Below are 17,247 nucleotides of genomic sequence, written 5' to 3' on the forward strand. Positions count from 1 at the left end.
GATGGGGGGAAAGAGGAATGGGGGTCTTCAGGGCATGGCCCTGTGCACCCTCACTACAACCTTCCCGGAAGCAGGGCCGAGTCCCTCCTCGACGCGCTCCCCTCACCCCAACCCCAAACTTCATTCCACAAAGTCCTGGCCGTTTTTATCTTTTTGTATTAAAAAAGTAGTAACAGACACAAATATCAAAAACACAAATGCCATCGGCAGAGGGTACAGCTGAGAACACCTGGGTCCCACCTGAGGGGCAGCACCAGGGACTCCATGGTCCACCAACCTCCCCCACCCCCGAGCAGCTAGGGGCTGGATCCCCCAGGTCCTGCTTGGGCCTCAGGCTCTCCTCCCATCTGGGGAGGAGGTGGGAGAGACAGCTGTCTCCCCCGATAAATAAGTGCAGCCCCAACCCTCAGGAGTCGGATTCAGGCTCAGCTGGGATATGGAGAGGCCACTTCAGCAGCCTGTCAGCAACTCTGTCCAGGGGAGGGAAGGATTCCTCTCCAAAGGTGGGAGGTGACACTCCTCTGGGCTGGGCTGGGCTGCGGAGTTCTGCTCTCTGCTCCCTACGAGGCCAGAGGCAGCCCCTGGATCCTGGGCTGGTGATGGGGGTCCGGCCCCCTATGGTGGGAGAAGCTGGGGCAGTTTCCCACTGGTTGGTCCAGCCACATCTGAGTTCTGAGAATTGGGACATAGGAGAAGAAAGCATCTTGTGGACTCCTGGAGATGGTCCCAGAATGGAGTCTAGCTCGTGCCGTTTCCTGCTGTAGGTAAGGCTGGACTGGCTGAGCTCCTGCCTTCTTTCTCCTCCTCCATGGCCAAGTCCTGAGAGCTTGAGGCCTTGGCCCCACGTTGGGCCCGGGCCTCGTCACAGCCCTCACCCTCACCACTGCCGCCACCGCAGCTGCCCTGCTCGCCTCCACCCTCTTCCATGGGCTCCAGCCCCAGTCCATCCAGCTCTGAGAAGAGTGGGTCATCAGGGTGACCAGGATCTTGGGTGCTGCTCCCACAGTCCACACAGGCCTTGGTAAGAGAAATGGACATGAGGGAGTCAGAGAGGGTCCTCACTGCTAACCTGTCAGCCCAGCTTCCCACCCCCAGCCCACTGTGCTTCCCGAAATGTACTCCCAAGAAGCACCAGTCCACATATATGCACCTGCAGTCCAACAAGGTTGGAAGGTGCCTTGTGCCCTCTACCCAGATGCCGTTACAGGAGAGTCACAATGCACATTAGCATAGGATAGGCTGAGAAAAGTTCTGCAAAGACTCATGCGGCTTAATAATAATCCACAGCAAATTCAGTGGAATCAACAGTCTTCAGAATTAATGATCCAAGAATATTGAGATCAGCTTTTGGCCTCGATCCCTTGAACTTGACAAGCTCAATTCTTTTTTCTACCCCTGTCCCAGGCTTCTCTCACCATCACATCAAGAGCCCGAGGCAGTTGGCCCTTGCGGACCCAGGAGTGCACAGCGCCCAGTTCCCGCCGCTGGTCCTCAGAAAACCGGGGCTGCTGCCTCTGCATGGCTCGGAGCCGCTCCCGATCCTGCTTCAGCACAGAGGTCATGTCCCTGCCCGAGAAGGGGTTCAGAAGGCAGAGGCTGGGATCCAGGACCCGGACCAGGACCTGTGAAGCTGGCATCCTTCCTCTCCCACAACTCCCCCCATCATGCTCCTCCCCTAAATCAGGGTTATGCGAGGTCAAGGCTCCCAAGACCAGGAAACCTGCTCTCCTCCTGGGAGGAACTAGTAACAGAGATCCAAGGGGCAGGGAGAATAGGAACCATCTATCCTATCCAGGACAGAGCTAGTCCCAGAAAAGAAAACTGCCCCCCTACTACCTCTGAAAGGAAGGCCAAGGCGGCCTCTGAAATGCCTCACCTGGAGGGTACCTGGTAAGTCATCATGACGCGCTGGTCAGCATTGGCCATGAGCAGCCAAATGGGATCCTGGAGCACGTACTTAATCACCTGGTCCCCCGGCTCAGCCCCGCCCCGAGCAGCCCCAGCCTCAGCCTCGGAAGAGTCGATGCTGCCAAAGTATTTGCTTGTGTGGCTGCTCTGGCTGCTGCCTGAGAAGTGGGGGGGCAGACCAGTGGAGTCAGGCTGGCTGCATGCCCACTCCGGGGGCCTCACAAGGCCTCCCTCAAAGGCCACATGTCCATCCCAGTGGCCTTAGGAAGTTCGGCCAAGATGGGGCCTGGGCTCCCGGCTCCCCAGTCACTGCCCGACCCTGGGAGGTGTTGGAGGCGGGGCACTCACGAGTGATGCTGGCTGAGGTGCTGCCCCCCTCATGGGAGCCTGAACCAGACCCAGAGCCCAAGCCAGAGCCCAAGGAGCCCGAGGCTGCGGAGCCTGTGCCGGAGCGCGAGTCCGCTTGCAGGAGCAGTTCCAGCAGGTCGCTGGAGCCGGAAAGTGCGTCCTGATTGGAGGACTCAGTGACCTCCACCTGGAGGAGGGGAGGGGGGCGAGGAGGGATGAAGGGGTCAGCACCTACGCTTCCCTTCAACTGCTCTCACTGGTTGTGGGCAGAGGCACATCCAACCCCAGTGGTCTCTGCTCCCCACTTCGTGACAGTAGGGCCAGGCCGAGAGAGAAGCAAGCTGGCGAAGAGTGGGGATGTGAGGCCAGACCCTTTCCAAGTGGCAGATACTCCCTCCGAAGTTATTGAGATGTCCTCACTGCCTGTCAGACAGACAGGACTGTCCCTTCAATGAGGAGTTAGCCAATTTCTGCCTCATTCAGAAATTCAGCTGGGGTCTCCCTCCACCTCCTGGAGGCTGAGACACTGGCCTGGCAGAGGCAGCAGGCGGCATAAGGTGGCAGAGGGGCGGGGCTGGGGTGGGGGCTGGCAGGCAGACGCAGGGATCAGTGCTCACCAGTCTGGCCTCTGGCTCAGCAGCCTCCTCACTGGGAGGTGGGGGCCCAGCACTGCTCCCAGGGCCCCCTGCACCAGCAGCCCCCTCAGCACGGGGGAGCTCCTCGAGCTGCAGCAGATTGAGCTGGAGTGGAGAGCTGCATCTTGAGTTGAACAGTGGAGAGTCCGGGCGTCGAGGAGGGCTTGGGGGGAGGGCGGGCAAGGATGGAGAAGGGGAGTACGAGGCAGGAGTGGGAGGCCCTTCAGCAGGGGTCTGGGGTGCCCCGTAAGGATAGCTGGATGGGGTTGGGAACAGATAGTTAGGGAGCACCAAGGCCACCATTGGGGTTACCAGAGGGGTGGGGAAAGCAGCCTGGGGCACAGATGTGGGAGCAGGGGGAAGAGGCTGGGGGCCTCCTCGAGGGGAGAACACTGGGAGAGGGTAGGGCTGGACAACTGCTGGGAAGTGGGTAGTGGCTGGTGGGGCAGGCCAGGGGGTGGAGGGTGGCACAGGTGAGGGGTGTGAGACGTAGCAGGGCGCTTCAGCCCGAGGGTTCTGGTGGTGGCGTGAGCGCTTGGCTTTGGATCGGCAGTGGTGTCGGCGGCTTGGGGGTGCGGGGCCGTGGTGGCAGCCTGTGGGAAAAGACTAGGGTTAGCGAGGGCCTCAACCTGGGGTTAGTGCCCCTGCTACCCACACTGCCGTGACACTCTGACCAGGGAGAGGACAGGCCAAGGCTCCAGAGAGAGCTTCTCAACCCACACAGAATGGGGGGCTCAGGAGGTGGGGCACCTTCAGGGAAGAATCACAGGAGCCAGGGACAAGGGGATTTATTGAGAAAGGTACAAGGCCAGGGAGAGGTTACAAGAGGGGTCGAGCTGGGGGTGTGCGGAAGATGGAGGCACGCTGGAAGAGGGAGGCGGCAGGGTGCGTCCATGGACACATGGACAGGTGGCTCTGGTCCATCCGCCAAACTCCTGCGGGCGCTGCCAGCATAGGCGTTCCTCCTGCCCATCGAGGCCGTGTTCTGCCTAGCTTGCGATGGAGTGAAGAGGGGGTCTGGAAAGCCCAGTCCTGAGTCCTGCGTCTGCCTGCAGGGGGTCTCCCTCAGGCACCTGGAGGGGCTGCCTTCCACCTGCCCTTGAAGCCCAGACCCCACCCAGAGTTGGCCCAGAGTCTATGCATGTCTCTTCATCAGTGACAACTGACTCCTAAGTGGGCATACTTCCTGCCCCTGCCCCCAGGCTAGGCCTGAAGTCGCCTACCTGGAGCACAGCACTTCCGCCTGCCCATCCCAGTGCCATCCCCCCAGGCTGCCCTCCTCTGGCTGCAGCCCAGAACCCCGGCCTAGTAGGGAGAAGCTAGCGAGGGGCCTGTCCCTAGGCAGGCCTGGTGGTGGAACCACCACCAGCCTGGGTCCCTGGAGCAGAAACACCTCCCTTAAGATCCACCCCCCGACAGTCCAGTCCTAGACTGGGCAAAGGGCAGGCTCCGGCAGGCCCCAGGTGGCTACCTCGCTCGCCAAGGGCTGAGGGCGCTGTGGAAGAGCTGTCAAGTCCACGCAGCCTGCCCAGGTCTCGGAAGCGGCTGAGGAAGGCTTGCTCTTCCTTCTGTGTGTGCAGGGACAGCACGGCCTTGGTCAGCCCTACTGGACGGTAAGCATCTGGGGCTGGGTCAGGGGCTACTGTGGGGCTGGGGGCTGGGCTGGGGGCTGGGCCGGGGGCTAGGCCAGGCAGGTCCTCCATCATGATGATGTCTGAGGAAGGTGAGATACAGAAAGGTCATCAGAATCACCTCAGGGGTCAACAAATCCATATCACACCCTCCCTGTCCGATAGCCTGGTGGCTCTGCCCCACAGCCGAGCCTGGTCCCCATGTACATTTCTTGGTCACCTCTCTGCCAAGGGCTGGCCCTGGGTCCTCTCCTCCATGCAAAGCTGGCCCAGAAGAGACAATGGATACTCAGGTCCCTCCAGTGGCCACTCCCCTCCAGGAACTCTACTGGGATGACCCCCTCACAACTCTCGTTGGAAAAGGAGCCCACCCCTTGGCTTTCCCTCACACATTCTGTTTCTTTCCTTTTTTTTTTTTGAGACAGAGTCTCGCTCTTTCTCCCAGGCTGGAGGGCAGGGACGCGATTGCGGTTCACTGCAACCACCACCTCCCGGGTTCAAGCGATTCTCCTGCCTCAGCCTCCCAAGTAGCTGGGACTATAGGCGCGTGCCACCACGCCTGGCTAATTTTTGCATTTTTAGTAGAGACAGAGTTTCACCATGATGCCCAGGCTGATCTCGAGCTCCTGATCTCAGGTGATCTTCCTACCTCAGCTTCCCAAAGTGCTGGGATTACAGGCCTGAGCCACCATGCCCAGCCCTTCACACATTGTCAAGGTCCATATCCAAAGACCCTTCAGGGAGCTTCAATTTTCCTCGCCTTCAGACCCTCTGTGGTCAGCACCTCAGGGCAAACCCCCTACCCCAGACTTTGTGTTTCAACTGACAGTAACAATACGAGAGGCAGAACAGGGGAAGGGCAAAGTCGAGAAGCCTGGCAGGGAGGGGAGAGCAAGAAGCGGTAGCCCCAAGCCCCACGTCAACGGAGGCCTCCTTCTCTCCATCGGGGCTGGAAGGGAGGGGAAAGGCAGGAGGGAGCTCTAGCTGGGAGACTGGTAGAGCCCAAGCACTGCCCCCCAGCTCCACGCCCATACCCGACTCCGGGGGCTTCTTGTCTCCCACATGGACGATGGTGGAGCTGAAGCTACACTGACTGGTGACGGACACCACGCTCTCCGCCTTATTGGCCAGGGCGAGCGGGCTCAGGGTGCCTCCCACCACTGGCTCCTTCCGGGGGGTGGCCCCCTCCCCAGACAGCACTGCTGACGGTGGATCTGTGCAGAGAGATGGTGCCAGTTACCATCCCCACCCCCATTGGGAAGTCAGGAGAGAGGATCCTGGGGAAAAGGGGAAGGGGATGGTGGTAGGGAACAGTCTGGAGACCAGGAGGCTGGGGAGGAGGGCAGGGCACAGCAAGAGGGCCCAGAAGCAGAAGGGAAAAGACACAGGGCCACCAGGCCAGGACGGGGCAGTGGGAGCAGGGTGCACTGGGTCTTTACCTTTCTTGGTCCCCACAGGGACTGGACCGGTCCTCTGCTTGTCATCGTCAGAGGCTGAGGAGGTGGTGTAAGAGGAGGAGGAGGCACATTTACGCTTAGTGGTGCTGGGGAGGTTGCAGCTCTCCAGATACCTGGTGATGGACACAGCAGAGGGCATCAAAGCAGGGCTTGGGGTGGGCAGGGCTAGAGCCCGAGGTGGAGAAGACACCTGTAGGCCTTACCTGAGGATGCTGTCCAGGCAGTTGATCTGTTGGTAGGAGCAGCTGGAGGCTTCTTTCCTCTCGGCCTCCTCAGGGGCCAAGGCTAGTGGGGCCGGGATGGGAGCAGAACCCGTCTCCAGCTCTGGGTCTGGGGATTGGCAGGGAAGGGCCCTGGCCTTGAATGTGCCTGTAGCTGGGGCAAAGAGAGAAAGAGGAAAATAGTCTTCTCAAGCTCACATGGAAAAAAACAGCAAATAGGTTGGCGGTGAAGATCAGGGGACCCCCCCAGGTCTGTCTCCTCACCCATACATTGTCACCAACTCACCAGGGAGGCGAGGCCGGGGCTGAGGCCGGGCCCGAGACTCAATAAAAAGCTGCTGGCCCTGGTGCTTCACCAGATGCACATCCTTACAGATCTGCTGGAAAGTCACCTGCAGGACAGCACCACAGTGAGCAGCAGCAGGGGGTGTGGCCAGTGTCAGGGGCCAAGGGCACAATAAAACAAGAAAGTACCAGTGGGGGGGGCACAGATGCCTTGAGGAGCAGGGTAAGAAGGAAATGGCAGGAAGGAGAGGGCAAAGGGGGATCGGGCAAGACTCTGGGACTGGCAGTGCTGGTTCCGAGGAGGAGAGGGGAAAGGGCGATTAGAGAATGCGGTGGGAGCAGGTCACTCACTGGCGCAGGAGGCCCCGGCCCCTCTGCATCACCCCCGTTGCTATCACTGGAGGAGCCGGGGCTGTGGAGAGGGCCTGGGGATGTCACGGGGCCGACTCCACAGAGTCCTGTGGGGCTGGGGCTGTGCACGGGCTGCAGTGGGGAGAGGGCAGGTTAGATGGCTTGATCCTACTTCCCACCCCCTTCTTCACCTCCCACGCTCCCTCTCCACTACTCTCACCTGTAGCAGCAGCCGGTGGATCTGCTCTGACAGCTCCTGGATATCAGTGTCCAGGGTCGGAGCTGGGCTGGGGGCCGGGGGAGTGAACACGTCCTCATTCAGCGGGGCCCTGTAGGGTGGGGAAGAGTGAGTCCAGCCTGCCCCAGTCCTGTCCCCCACCACACTGCCCTATCCCCAATGCCAGCTCGGGGACATGGCCCACTTACGTGCGTACTTTGTGGCGGCCCAACACGAAGGCTACCTTGCGGCTCCAGGGATGCACAAAGCCAGCCCAACTGGTGTCCATGGTGACATACTCCCCGTTGCGGGCACAGAAGCGGATGGGGGAGTGGTCAAAGGGCTGGCCCGCCAACTGCAGGACTGATGGAAGTGGGAAAGGAAGAGGGGTCAAAGGGAGGGAGAGCTGAGTAATGGGGAGGCCATGGCACTGGAGATCCAGGAGACCAAGGCACCAAGAGACCCAACTGGAAGGGCAGCCATTCAAAAGCCCGGGACAGTGGGAAGGGTGAGCAGGGCAAGAGGAACTCACTCTTCTTGTGGATAGCCAGCATGAGGGGTCGGTCCTCAGGGTGCAGGAACAGGAGCACTGGGGCCCCCAGGAGGTCCTGGGGCAGGTAGCCCAGCAGGGGGGCAGCCCTGAATGGGAAGGAGGCATCAGAGTGGCTGTGGCCTCAGCCCTGGCTGCCCTCCTGTCCTCTAGGTCCTGTCCTCACCTTTCATCCACATCCTGGAAGAGGCAGCTGGGTGTGTGCCGTGTAGTGAAAATCCTCTTGTCAGGGGGTATCCGGGGAGCTGAGGCACAGAAAGTGTGGTCACTGGGTTTCGTCCAGAATGCCCAACCCCTCAGCCCTCCACTCTGCCTGGGCCCAGGCTGGCTAACGATCTGCTACACAGCTCTGCCCTGGGCACTATGGGCCCAAAGATGGTCTCGGCCAATCCTATGCCCTGTACCAGTACCACGACTGAGAGCAAGCAAGGCATTCTTCTCTGCCCTTCTCTAGCTCAGTGATCTTATTCAACTCTACCTCTAAAAGGAGCTCAAATCCTCATCTTTACAAAAGCTTTTCTTGTTCCAAAAAAGGGTCTGGCTAAGCCTCCCAAATTCATGCCTGACCATGAGGAAATGTCCTTCCTCCCAGCCCCAACCAGGCCAGGGCCCAGACCTGCTCACCTTCGTAACCCGAGTGGATACGCTCTGCAATCAGCAGGCAGCATGGCTGTGCAGGGGCCCCATCTGAGACCCGGATCTTGGTCACATATGGGGTTAGGCGGAATGGCTGGTACCGAGGCCCTGGATCCCGGTCAGGACCTCCTCTAGCAAAGCAGAGAGGAGCATTAGGGACTTTCAACAGAGAGCCACCCACTCTTCCAACCACAAGATCACAGCACACAACAGCAAAGACCCTGAGGAGGGGACAGAAAGAGACAGAGGTAGGCCGGGCACAGTGGCTCGCGCCTTTAATCCCAGCACTTTGAGAGGCCAACGCAGGTGGATCACCTGAGGTCAGGAGTTCAAGACCAGCCTGGCCAACATGGTGAAACCCCGTCTCTACTAAAAATACAAAAATTAGCTGGGCGTGGCGGCGCCTGTAATCCTAGCTACTTGGGAGGCTGAGGCAGGACAATCGCTTGAACCTGGGAGGCGGAGATTGCAGTGAGCCGAGATCATGCCACTGCACTCCAGCCTAGGCGACAGAATGAGACTCCCTTTCAAAAAACAAAAAACAAAAAACAAAAAAAAAAGAGGCAGAGGTCTTCCCCACCTCCCCTCACCTACCTGATACGGCAGAAGACAGACTTCTCCTGGGTAAAGTCCCTGAGGCCTGAACCTGAGACAGACAGGAGAGGAGTGAGCACAGCCTCCCGCCCCTTCCCTAGGCTGCGAAGAACCCACTAAGGGAAAGTCTGGGTCCCCTGGCCCCTCACAGCAGGAACTTCCTGGGACTGCTCATGCCTCCTCACAGTGCTTGGGCACCCTACCTGCTGAGGCCCCTGTGCCCCAGGTGGGCAGGCGAGATGGAGCAGTGGAACCATAGAAGACTCCCACATCCTGAGGAGCCAGGAGCTCGGAGAAGCGGGTACCCCGGAACACGTCCCGCTTGCAACGCAGCAGGACAGCTGCCTGCTCCGAAATGTAGACGATTCGGCCCGTCAGGAAGGAGACAGCCACTGAGAAGGTATCCTGGCAGGAAGGAGAGAGCAAGAGCAGATTCAAGAGCTGCGGGAGAAGGGGTAGGGGTGCATCGGGATGGAGAGGCCAGGCGGCCACTGACCTGGTTACGAAGCGTGTACTCAGACGTGATGTGCTCCAGCTCCTCCAGAGTATAGGTGGACATGTCCATGGAGCAAGGCTCGCCCTCCTCCAGGCTCCACTGCTGGTAGTACTCCTGGTTGGCTGCAGGGTGGAGGCAGTGAGGCATTCAGTAAGGAGGCTGCCTCAACACAGGAGCCCAGGTCCTGGCCATTCCCTCTTGGGACATACCACTTACCCTGCACCTGCTTGACACAGGCCAGCGCGTACTGCAGCGTGGCCAGGGTCCCAGAGCGGCCCTTGCCCCGGCGCTCTGGTGGCAGTCGAAGCTTGAGCTCTCGAAGTGCTGTCATGAGTTCCTTCTGGGTCCTCGCCCGGGCTGACTGTTCACTGCTGCGGGGCCCACAGGGAAGGAGATAAAGACATTAGTCCCAGAGTGTGGCCTGGGCCCCCAGACCTCTCCTCCAGCCTCACTCGACGTACCTGCAGCCACTGGTGGACGGGTTGTCCTGCTCTGAGCTGGCACTCAGGAGGCTGTAGGCAATGGAACTGCTAGGTGGGGATGGGCTCTGAGAGTTTGTGCTAGGAGACAGCAACAGGCCCAGTTACAGGTAGGGCCAGCAGTGTGAGGCCTGTCACCCAGCTCTGCCTGCTCACAAGACCACTCCTAGACCCAACATACACATCCATACGCACCTCTTGCTGCTCTCAGTGGTCTCCAGCAGGGCTGAGTCCTTGCCATTGCCTGAGGAGGAGCTGTGTGAGCTCCGCTGAGATGCGCCCCTGGACTCATGCCCGTTGGACTCATTGCCACTTGAACCATTGCTGTTGGCATCGGTGTCATCGGCCAGGCTGGGGCCTGGGCAAGGCCGGTGCTGTGGGGGCCCAGGGGATGGGACCCCCCCAGGACAAAATGATTCCCCAGGCCTGGGGTCCCCTCCCCCGTCAGCCCCTTCTAGGGGGCCACTCATGTCTGGGCCATGGGGAGAACAGAACAGAGAAGGCGAAGAGGCCACCACGGATGCACGGGGGGGGCCTGGAGGCCTGGCTGAGGGAGTGAGGTGGAAGATTTAAGTCTCTGAGGGTTGACAAGTTCGAGCACAGCCAGTACCTGGAGAGGGAAACCAGGAAGTAGAGCTTGCAGAAAGCTGGTTTGTTAACTCCAGAGCACCTGCTGGCTTCACTCAGACTTTCCCCTGCCTGGTCTCATGCGGGACTGATGGGAGTGGGACCCAGGCCTGGGGCTTCCAATGGGGAGTCAGGATGTTTCCTGTACCCTTAGGGGGGCTGCAAGTGGGAGAAAGTTCTCCGGGGCCTTCCTTCACATCCCCCGCCACCCTGGCCTGAGCAGTCGATAACTACGGCTGTCGGCAAAAACCTGGACACTTCCCATTCCCCAGTTCCCATTAGGTCTCCACTCTGCCTGGGCCTCCAAGGCCTCGGAGCAGGGGGTGAGCTGGTCGCCTCCTATATTTAGGCCTCCAGGCTAATTTTATCCGGGGGCGGTGCCACCCCCGCTGCACATGCGCGCCGACGTGCGCGGCCCCACCACGCGCTTCCGCCGCTGCCACGGTCGCCAGGGAAACCGACGTCAGCTGCTGAGCTCAGCGGTTGCTGGAGGGACCACAGGAGGGCAGAAGGAGCGACCCCTCCCCCATTTCCCGGCGGAAGTGGGGGAACGGCCCACTCTCACACTGGTGGGTGCGGTCGGGGGTCACGCATCCTTTACATATCCCCAGTCCCAAGATGGCTCAGTGGCCGCACGAAGTGGGACGGCCTATTAGGATTCCAGGGTTGTCCTGGCTTCCCTAGGACGAAACACGACGGCCACCGCCCTCCGCGCAAAAGCCCCTCAACTTGACTCTCGCCTGGATCCCAGTCATTCTGCTCAAGACAACACAGCCTTTCCTTCTTTAGCCCCTGCGCTGCTTCCCCACCGCGAGGACCGAAGCCGGCAAACTGCCATCGTCAAGGACCCGAGGATCCTCTCAAAAAAGAGTCCCCTACTTTTCTGGCCAGACCCCCACGCCAAGTCTTGGGCAGAAGAGGCACAACACCAACAGATCGTTCTTCCCCTACTCCCCGTCTAACCACACCCCCACTACTGAGCATTTTCTCAGCGCCAGGCAAAAAGGGAAGGTTGTGGCCAACAGCAGGAACTAGCGCTGGGAACGGGATGTTCCAGTCCGAAGTGGGCTGACATCACAGGCGGCGCAGGGCCAGGGACTGGAGAGCAGAGACACGGGGAGCGCCGAAAGCCTAATGGGGTCCTGGCACCGGGGCAAACCTGGGGCCCCTCGAGTAACAAGCAAGAAGACCGGGGCATGCCCGCTGAGTCGGCTGTGGGGCCGGGCAAGATGGGACGGGGAGGTGGGGACAAAGCTGGAGGTAAGGTGAGTGGGTCAGGAGTGCAGACTCCCGGTGCAAGATTTCGAGGAGCACTTCGGTCCCCGGGGGCGGGGAGAGGGTGGGTAGCGGTAAGGACGACAGTGCGCCCTCTGACTGGCTGGGCCAAAAGTAGCCCATCAGATTGGAAGTGGCAGCGGTCTGGCTCAGGGACGGAGATCGGCCCCAGGATGGCCGCAGAGATGCCTACCTGGTTGCGGGAGTGTCCTCGGCCCGCCTGCCCGCCGCCGCTCCAGCCCGCAGCCGAGTGGAAGCTCCACCGGGCGGGGAGGCGGGTTGCATAATGCCGGGCACTGCCCCCTCATTGGCCTCCTGCCGACGGAGCCGCAGGCCCCGCCCCCGATTGGCTGGGGATCTCTTCCCGGCGCCTGATTGGCTAGTGGCCTCCACTAAGGTCAGGGCTGTGTCACACACACGGGCGCACGTGGACCTGGGTGCTGGTGCTGGGCTGAAGAGCCTCAGACACCGCCCAGCCAATGGGCGCAGGACGCTTGCACAGTGAATAATGGAAGGGAGGAGAGAGGAAGGTACGCTGCGCCTCTTTAGGGAAAAAACCCGGGCCAGAGTAGGTGCTCAAGACTTGCCTACTTCCTGAACGCACTAGCCTTGCAGAACACAACATCTTGGCATCTTCGCCCTTCCAGTAGTGGGGAAAAGGAATGGCGCTGGGCGTTAGGCCATGCTGGATAAGATGGGTGGTCCTTGAGAGGAGGGGACAGACAGAAACCTGGCTGGGCCTCTCCTGGGTTCCTGTCCCAACCTTGTTCCTTCCCAACCTTCGTCCTACATAATGAAGCCCTTTAACCGAGGCACTTCCTCTGACACTTCAAACCCTGGGAGAGGACAGTTAAGGGCCCACGTGTGATTGGTGGGTGAGTGGGTGGAGGAAAGATGCGGACAATGGAAGGAGCGACCAGAGCCAATAGTGGCTGTGAAGAGAAACAATGGCAGGTGCTTCTATGGCCACTCAGAGAAAAGGTCTCTGGGCAGCCTACGTGGTGTCTAGTACTTCCCTCCAGAGAACGCAACCACCCACAGTTAGGGCTGCCCCAAAAGTGGGGCCAGGAAGCCAGGACTACAGAGGGACCAAGGGGATAGCAGTGAGAAGAGGCCAGCTGGGGCCCTAGACAGAGAAAGGTGAGGTGGCAAGGGCTTCATATTTCCACTGCTTGGAAAAGAGAAAGCCAAACTCCAGGGGCCCAGCCGGAACGTCATCTGTCTCATTCACTGTACTCTCCAGAGCCCAGGCCAGGACCTGACACATGGCAAGTGATAGATAAACACGATAACATGATTTTTTTTTTTTTTTTTTAAAACAAGGATAGGTTGGGGAGGTGGAGAAAGAGTGTAAACAGGAGAAAGGGGGCTGGGAATTCTAATTCTTTTAAAGAGGGGAGTAGTCCTAGAAAGAGAACAGGGGAACGATTTGCAAGCAATAAAATGTTAGTCTGGTCCCAGGAGAACTGCAATTACACAGCCCCCTCGATCCAGGACCGTGATGAGTAGTTCCTCGCAGGGCTCCCTGGAAACGTGGGTAGTAGATGAACAGGCCTCCAAGCAGCTGCTGACATAATCATTGTGGGGGCACTCCCCTCACTGTCACGTGGCCTAAACTTTCCTGAACAATGAGAGGGTGGGTGAAGGGGAGGGCTCTGTGGAAAAGCTGGGACAAGAGTGTGTTATAAATTAACCCAGAAAAATCGAAACAGGAAAACAAAGATTCAGGAGCCTGGAGGCCGGGCGTGGTGGCTCACGCCTGTAATCCTAGCACTTTGGGAGGCTGAGGCAGGCAGATCACCTGAGTTCGGGAGTTCGAGACCAGCCTGACCAACATGGAGAAACCCTATCTCTACTAAAAAAAAAAAAAAAAAAAAAAAAAAAGATTCAAGAGGCTGGATTCTCAGTCTCCTCTCCCTGAAAATGATCCTCCCCACCCCAACTCATACTGTGGCCTTGGCCTTGTCTCATTTGCAGACACCTCTTCCCTGAAAACACAGTTTTTCTCCCTGCTCGGGGATTTAGGTGTGATCCCCCCTGACCTAGGCAGGCCTTGCTCTCCCGCCTCCATCTCCCTATCTGTCTTTTGCATACACAAAAGGCTCCAGCCCTCCAGCAGCCCCCGCTTGCTCCCAAGGCTCTTGTTGTCCTGCTTCACCGTCCCCACAGTAACCAGGCCCTGCTGCCGTCAATGGAGGCGAGGGGGCGGGAGACAGCGGTGACGTCAAAGCGGAAGAAGGGGGCGGGGCGAGGCTGCCGGGGAATGTGGGGCAGGGAGGCTGGAGAGACTGGAGAGGCAGCGGTTTGGGAGGCGGCCAGCCCCAGAGGGCGGCGGCCAGCGCACTTGGGAACATCATGTTCTCTTGGCTGGTGGCCCAGGACATGCACCCGGCCTGGGCGCCTCCCCCAACCAAACGACAGCAGTCCTGTCCCAAAGCCAGGGATTCCTGGAGAGAGGATTAGGAGGAAGGGGGCCCCCTCCCCACACCTCCCCGCCACCACGCCTGGCTCTCTTTTCAGGACTCCCATCTGCCCGCTCCTCAGCTTGTTCCTGCAGCTCTGGCTTTTCCTCTCTCCCAAACTGTACACATCTGCTGGCCTGGTACCAAAGACCCAGGGCGGAGAAGTTAGAGGCCCAGACTCTGGGAGAGAACACACACCTTTTTCTCCCTTCCAGAAGCCCTCCTTCAGAGCCTGAATCTCTTGTTATTATGGCAGCGGGGGTGGGCGGGGGAGGCGGGGGGGGGGGACAGGGAGGAGAAGGGGCCTAGGATGAGAAAATCAAACTGGGACAAAGCAAGTGGCCCAATCTGGGGCCTGGATCCTGGGAGAGGGCTAGAAGGGAGGAATGAGGGAATTTGGACCGCTGCCTGAAGACCAGAAGAGCCAGGGAGAGAGAAATGGGACGCCATCAAAACTTGCAGAAAAACTTGAGAATGTGAGACTAGTTCCCAGCCACAGGAGGCACATAAATCTCTCACCATGACCCAGGCATTATGATAAGCACTTGACATTATTTCATCCCCAGAACCACCCCGTGAGATAGGTATTATTACCCCCATTCCCGGGGGGATAACTAAGGCACAGAAGTTACTAAACGTGTCCAGTGCCTCATAACATGGTCTCAAGCTCTTAACAAATGGAGCCCAGGATTAAAAAATCTGAACTCTAATAATGGCTTGTCATTCTGGTTTCTTACCCTTCAGGAACCCGTGAGGTGTTAACCAACCTGTAAGCTGCATTCCAGCACTGGCAAACCTGGCCTCTCAAATATCCAGCCAATTCTAAGTTTGGTGCCAGGAACACAGACTCCATCCAACCCCTTTCTCTGCCTTAGGCCTGATCCCAAGACACTGTTTGCACTCCCCACACACTTAACATCATAGCCCATTTTCCCAGGCTCACAAAGTGCTTGAGACCACCCTAGCAGCCACCAGCCACAATGATTTCCTACGAAGCCCACTTTCTCACTTTTCTACCTTATGTCAGGCCAACTTTACCAGACGCCTAGCCTGGTTGTTTGTACAGACAGATATCAAAACACCCTGTTGGTGCCTCCCCACCTTCAGCGGCTCAGGAAGACGTGCACAGCCAATCTGCACAAATCCCAACCCTATCACTCGTCTCAGAACTCAATAGTTGCTACCCCACGTCTATTCTCAAGGACGACTCTGAGGCCTAAACCCTTCCGTTTAACATGAGAAAGACACCCGGAGCCGTAATGTGACTGGCTCTGGGTCTCACAAATTATCACACCATCCTTTCTCATATCAGCATGCCAACCCTTTGGTACCCTCCGATTTGCCCTACCAGGGCATCCCTCCCGTCTTCGAACCTCTGCTTCTTTCAAGTGTTTAAGGCGACCACCCAAACAGCAGCCACTAAAACATCCTCCATCAGCTCTCAAGGGTCCCGTTCCGGTACCTCCCTGGGAGCAGGGGCTCCTTCAGTCCTGACCTGAAAGGGAGCTCCCTCAGGTCGCAGAAGGCTTCCGAGCCCTTCCCCCCGGGCAGTCAAGTGTCCAGGGACTCGTAGGGGGGCGAGGGATCTGATGTCACTGACTCCCACCCCGTCCCTCTAGACCTGAGTTCGTGGTCCCTACTCTCCACAACCATCAGAGCTCCCACCGGAGCTATCACGTATTTGCATGATCCCACACACACACTCTATTTAACACCTTCCCAAACGACCATACCACCCCGGAAAAGTCCACATCTACCGCCCCGCATCTCTCCCCCATCCCCGGACACTCACCGCTCGGCGCGCACGCACACTCCAAATTTCTTCTAGGACTTCTAGCATTACGCTGGCTCCTCCAAACCCGCCCACGGGCCGCGCTGCCACGCCCCCCACGCTTATTGGCTTAGGGGCGCCGACCCATGCCCCGTGCCGCGTGCAGCCGTCGGCCCCCGCACAGCTTCCATTGGCGCCTTCGGCCGCCATCGTCTTCTCATTGGTCAGCAGGCCAACGGGGGCGGGAGAGATACACGTGCGAGAGGGGCCGCCCCAACGCGGCGATTGGAAGCCTGACCGGAAGCCACGCCCTCCACACTTCTGATGTTCTTATTGGCTGAGGAAATAACCCCCGACCTGCCAAGATTGGTGACGTCAGTGCCAGTCCTGCTCTCCAAGCTTTCTCATAGGCTGAGAGGTCTTGGAGCTGTAGGGTACACGTGCCGGCGGTCTCACGCGGCAGCTTGTTTACCCAGAGGCTGGGGATTTTCCTTGACGACACTCCTAACCACGGCTGCTAAATTTGCGCAGGCGCAGCGAGCGTGACCTGCACGCAGGCGCAGACGTGAGCGGTGGCACAGTATAAGGCGCACTTTGTACAGAGACACGGGCATGACGAGGGGGCCTCTGGCGCTGGGGTTCCAGCCCTGGGTCCCCAAGGCTCCCCGAAGCTGGAAGGTCAGAGCATTAGGGTGAAGCGGTCTTCAGATCTCAGCACGGTGTGTTGGTGACCATGAAGATGAGAGAGCCTCTTCCTGATTGTTTTCTGCGGGCCAGGCCAGGCGCTTCTCACAAACTCTGAGGCCAGCTCGTGTACTCCCCGCGCCTCACAAATGAGACTAAGATCCAGGGAGGTTACATAATCTGTTTGCCTGTAACACGCTAGTCAGTAACAAGGCTAAAACTTGAACCCAAATTCAAGTTTTAACTTCTAGGGCCCATGGGAACTCTTAAACCTGGAAGGGATTTGAGTTGGAAGTGCGAAATCCTGAGCACTGCCTGGCATATAGTAAGACTTCAATCAAGTTGGACATTCGGGTAATGATTGTGTACCTAATATAAGAATCACGGTGGCTCACGCCTGTAACCCCAGCACTTTGGCAGGCTGAGGTGGGTGGATCACTTGAGGTCAGGAGTTCGAGACCAGCCTGGCCAACATGGTAAAACTGTCTCTACTAAAAAAAAAAAAAACCCACAAAAATTAGCCGGGCATGGTGGTAGGTAGCTGTAATCTCAGCTACTCAGGAGGCTGAGGCAAGAGAATTGCTTAAACCTAGGAGGCAGAGGTTGCAGTGAGCCAAGAT

The 17,247-nt window shown here is 58.7% G+C and overlaps 1 protein-coding gene across 3 annotated transcripts; it reads right to left on the minus strand.

Annotated features, from left to right (window-relative positions):
• Nucleotides 1-138: 138 nt before the first annotated feature.
• On the minus strand, nt 139-16,071 carry PER1 (period circadian regulator 1). 3 transcript variants are annotated; one of them, XM_008010263.3, is made up of 23 exons: nt 15,965-16,071; nt 10,004-10,418; nt 9,791-9,889; nt 9,546-9,700; nt 9,330-9,451; nt 9,037-9,238; nt 8,834-8,885; nt 8,228-8,370; nt 7,770-7,848; nt 7,586-7,692; nt 7,263-7,416; nt 7,057-7,165; nt 6,837-6,968; nt 6,487-6,592; nt 6,183-6,354; nt 5,962-6,092; nt 5,557-5,736; nt 4,363-4,605; nt 2,874-3,484; nt 2,257-2,443; nt 1,877-2,066; nt 1,416-1,566; nt 139-1,017 (listed from the first exon to the last, which is right to left on the minus strand). In XM_008010263.3, exons 2-23 carry the CDS (start codon nt 10,276-10,278, stop codon nt 739-741), a joined length of 3,879 nt encoding a protein of 1,292 aa, XP_008008454.2. In that variant the 5' UTR covers nt 10,279-10,418; nt 15,965-16,071; the 3' UTR covers nt 139-738. The 3 variants fall into 3 exon arrangements, with proteins under 3 accessions (XP_008008454.2, XP_008008453.2, XP_037843269.1); XM_008010262.3 differs by lacking the exon at nt 15,965-16,071 and adding an exon at nt 11,904-13,481; XM_037987341.2 differs by lacking the exons at nt 5,557-5,736; nt 15,965-16,071 and adding an exon at nt 11,904-13,482.
• Nucleotides 16,072-17,247: the final 1,176 nt, after the last annotated feature.

This window comes from Chlorocebus sabaeus, chromosome 16, assembly GCF_047675955.1.
Source record: "Chlorocebus sabaeus isolate Y175 chromosome 16, mChlSab1.0.hap1, whole genome shotgun sequence".
Taxonomy (NCBI): domain Eukaryota; kingdom Metazoa; phylum Chordata; class Mammalia; order Primates; family Cercopithecidae; genus Chlorocebus; species Chlorocebus sabaeus.

Excerpts from the sequence above, each read along its gene's own strand:
- PER1 (XM_008010263.3), bottom strand. The coding sequence starts at position 10,278 with ATGAGTGGCCCCCTAGAAGGGGCTGACGGGGGAGGGGACCCCAGGCCT. Across the intron at positions 9,890-10,003 it reads ACCACTGAGAGCAGCAAGAG|CACAAACTCTCAGAGCCCAT; the intron begins GTGCGTATGGAT and ends GCTGTCTCCTAG. Across the intron at positions 6,355-6,486 it reads GCCCCGGCCTCGCCTCCCTG|CTACAGGCACATTCAAGGCC; the intron begins GTGAGTTGGTGA and ends TCTTTGCCCCAG.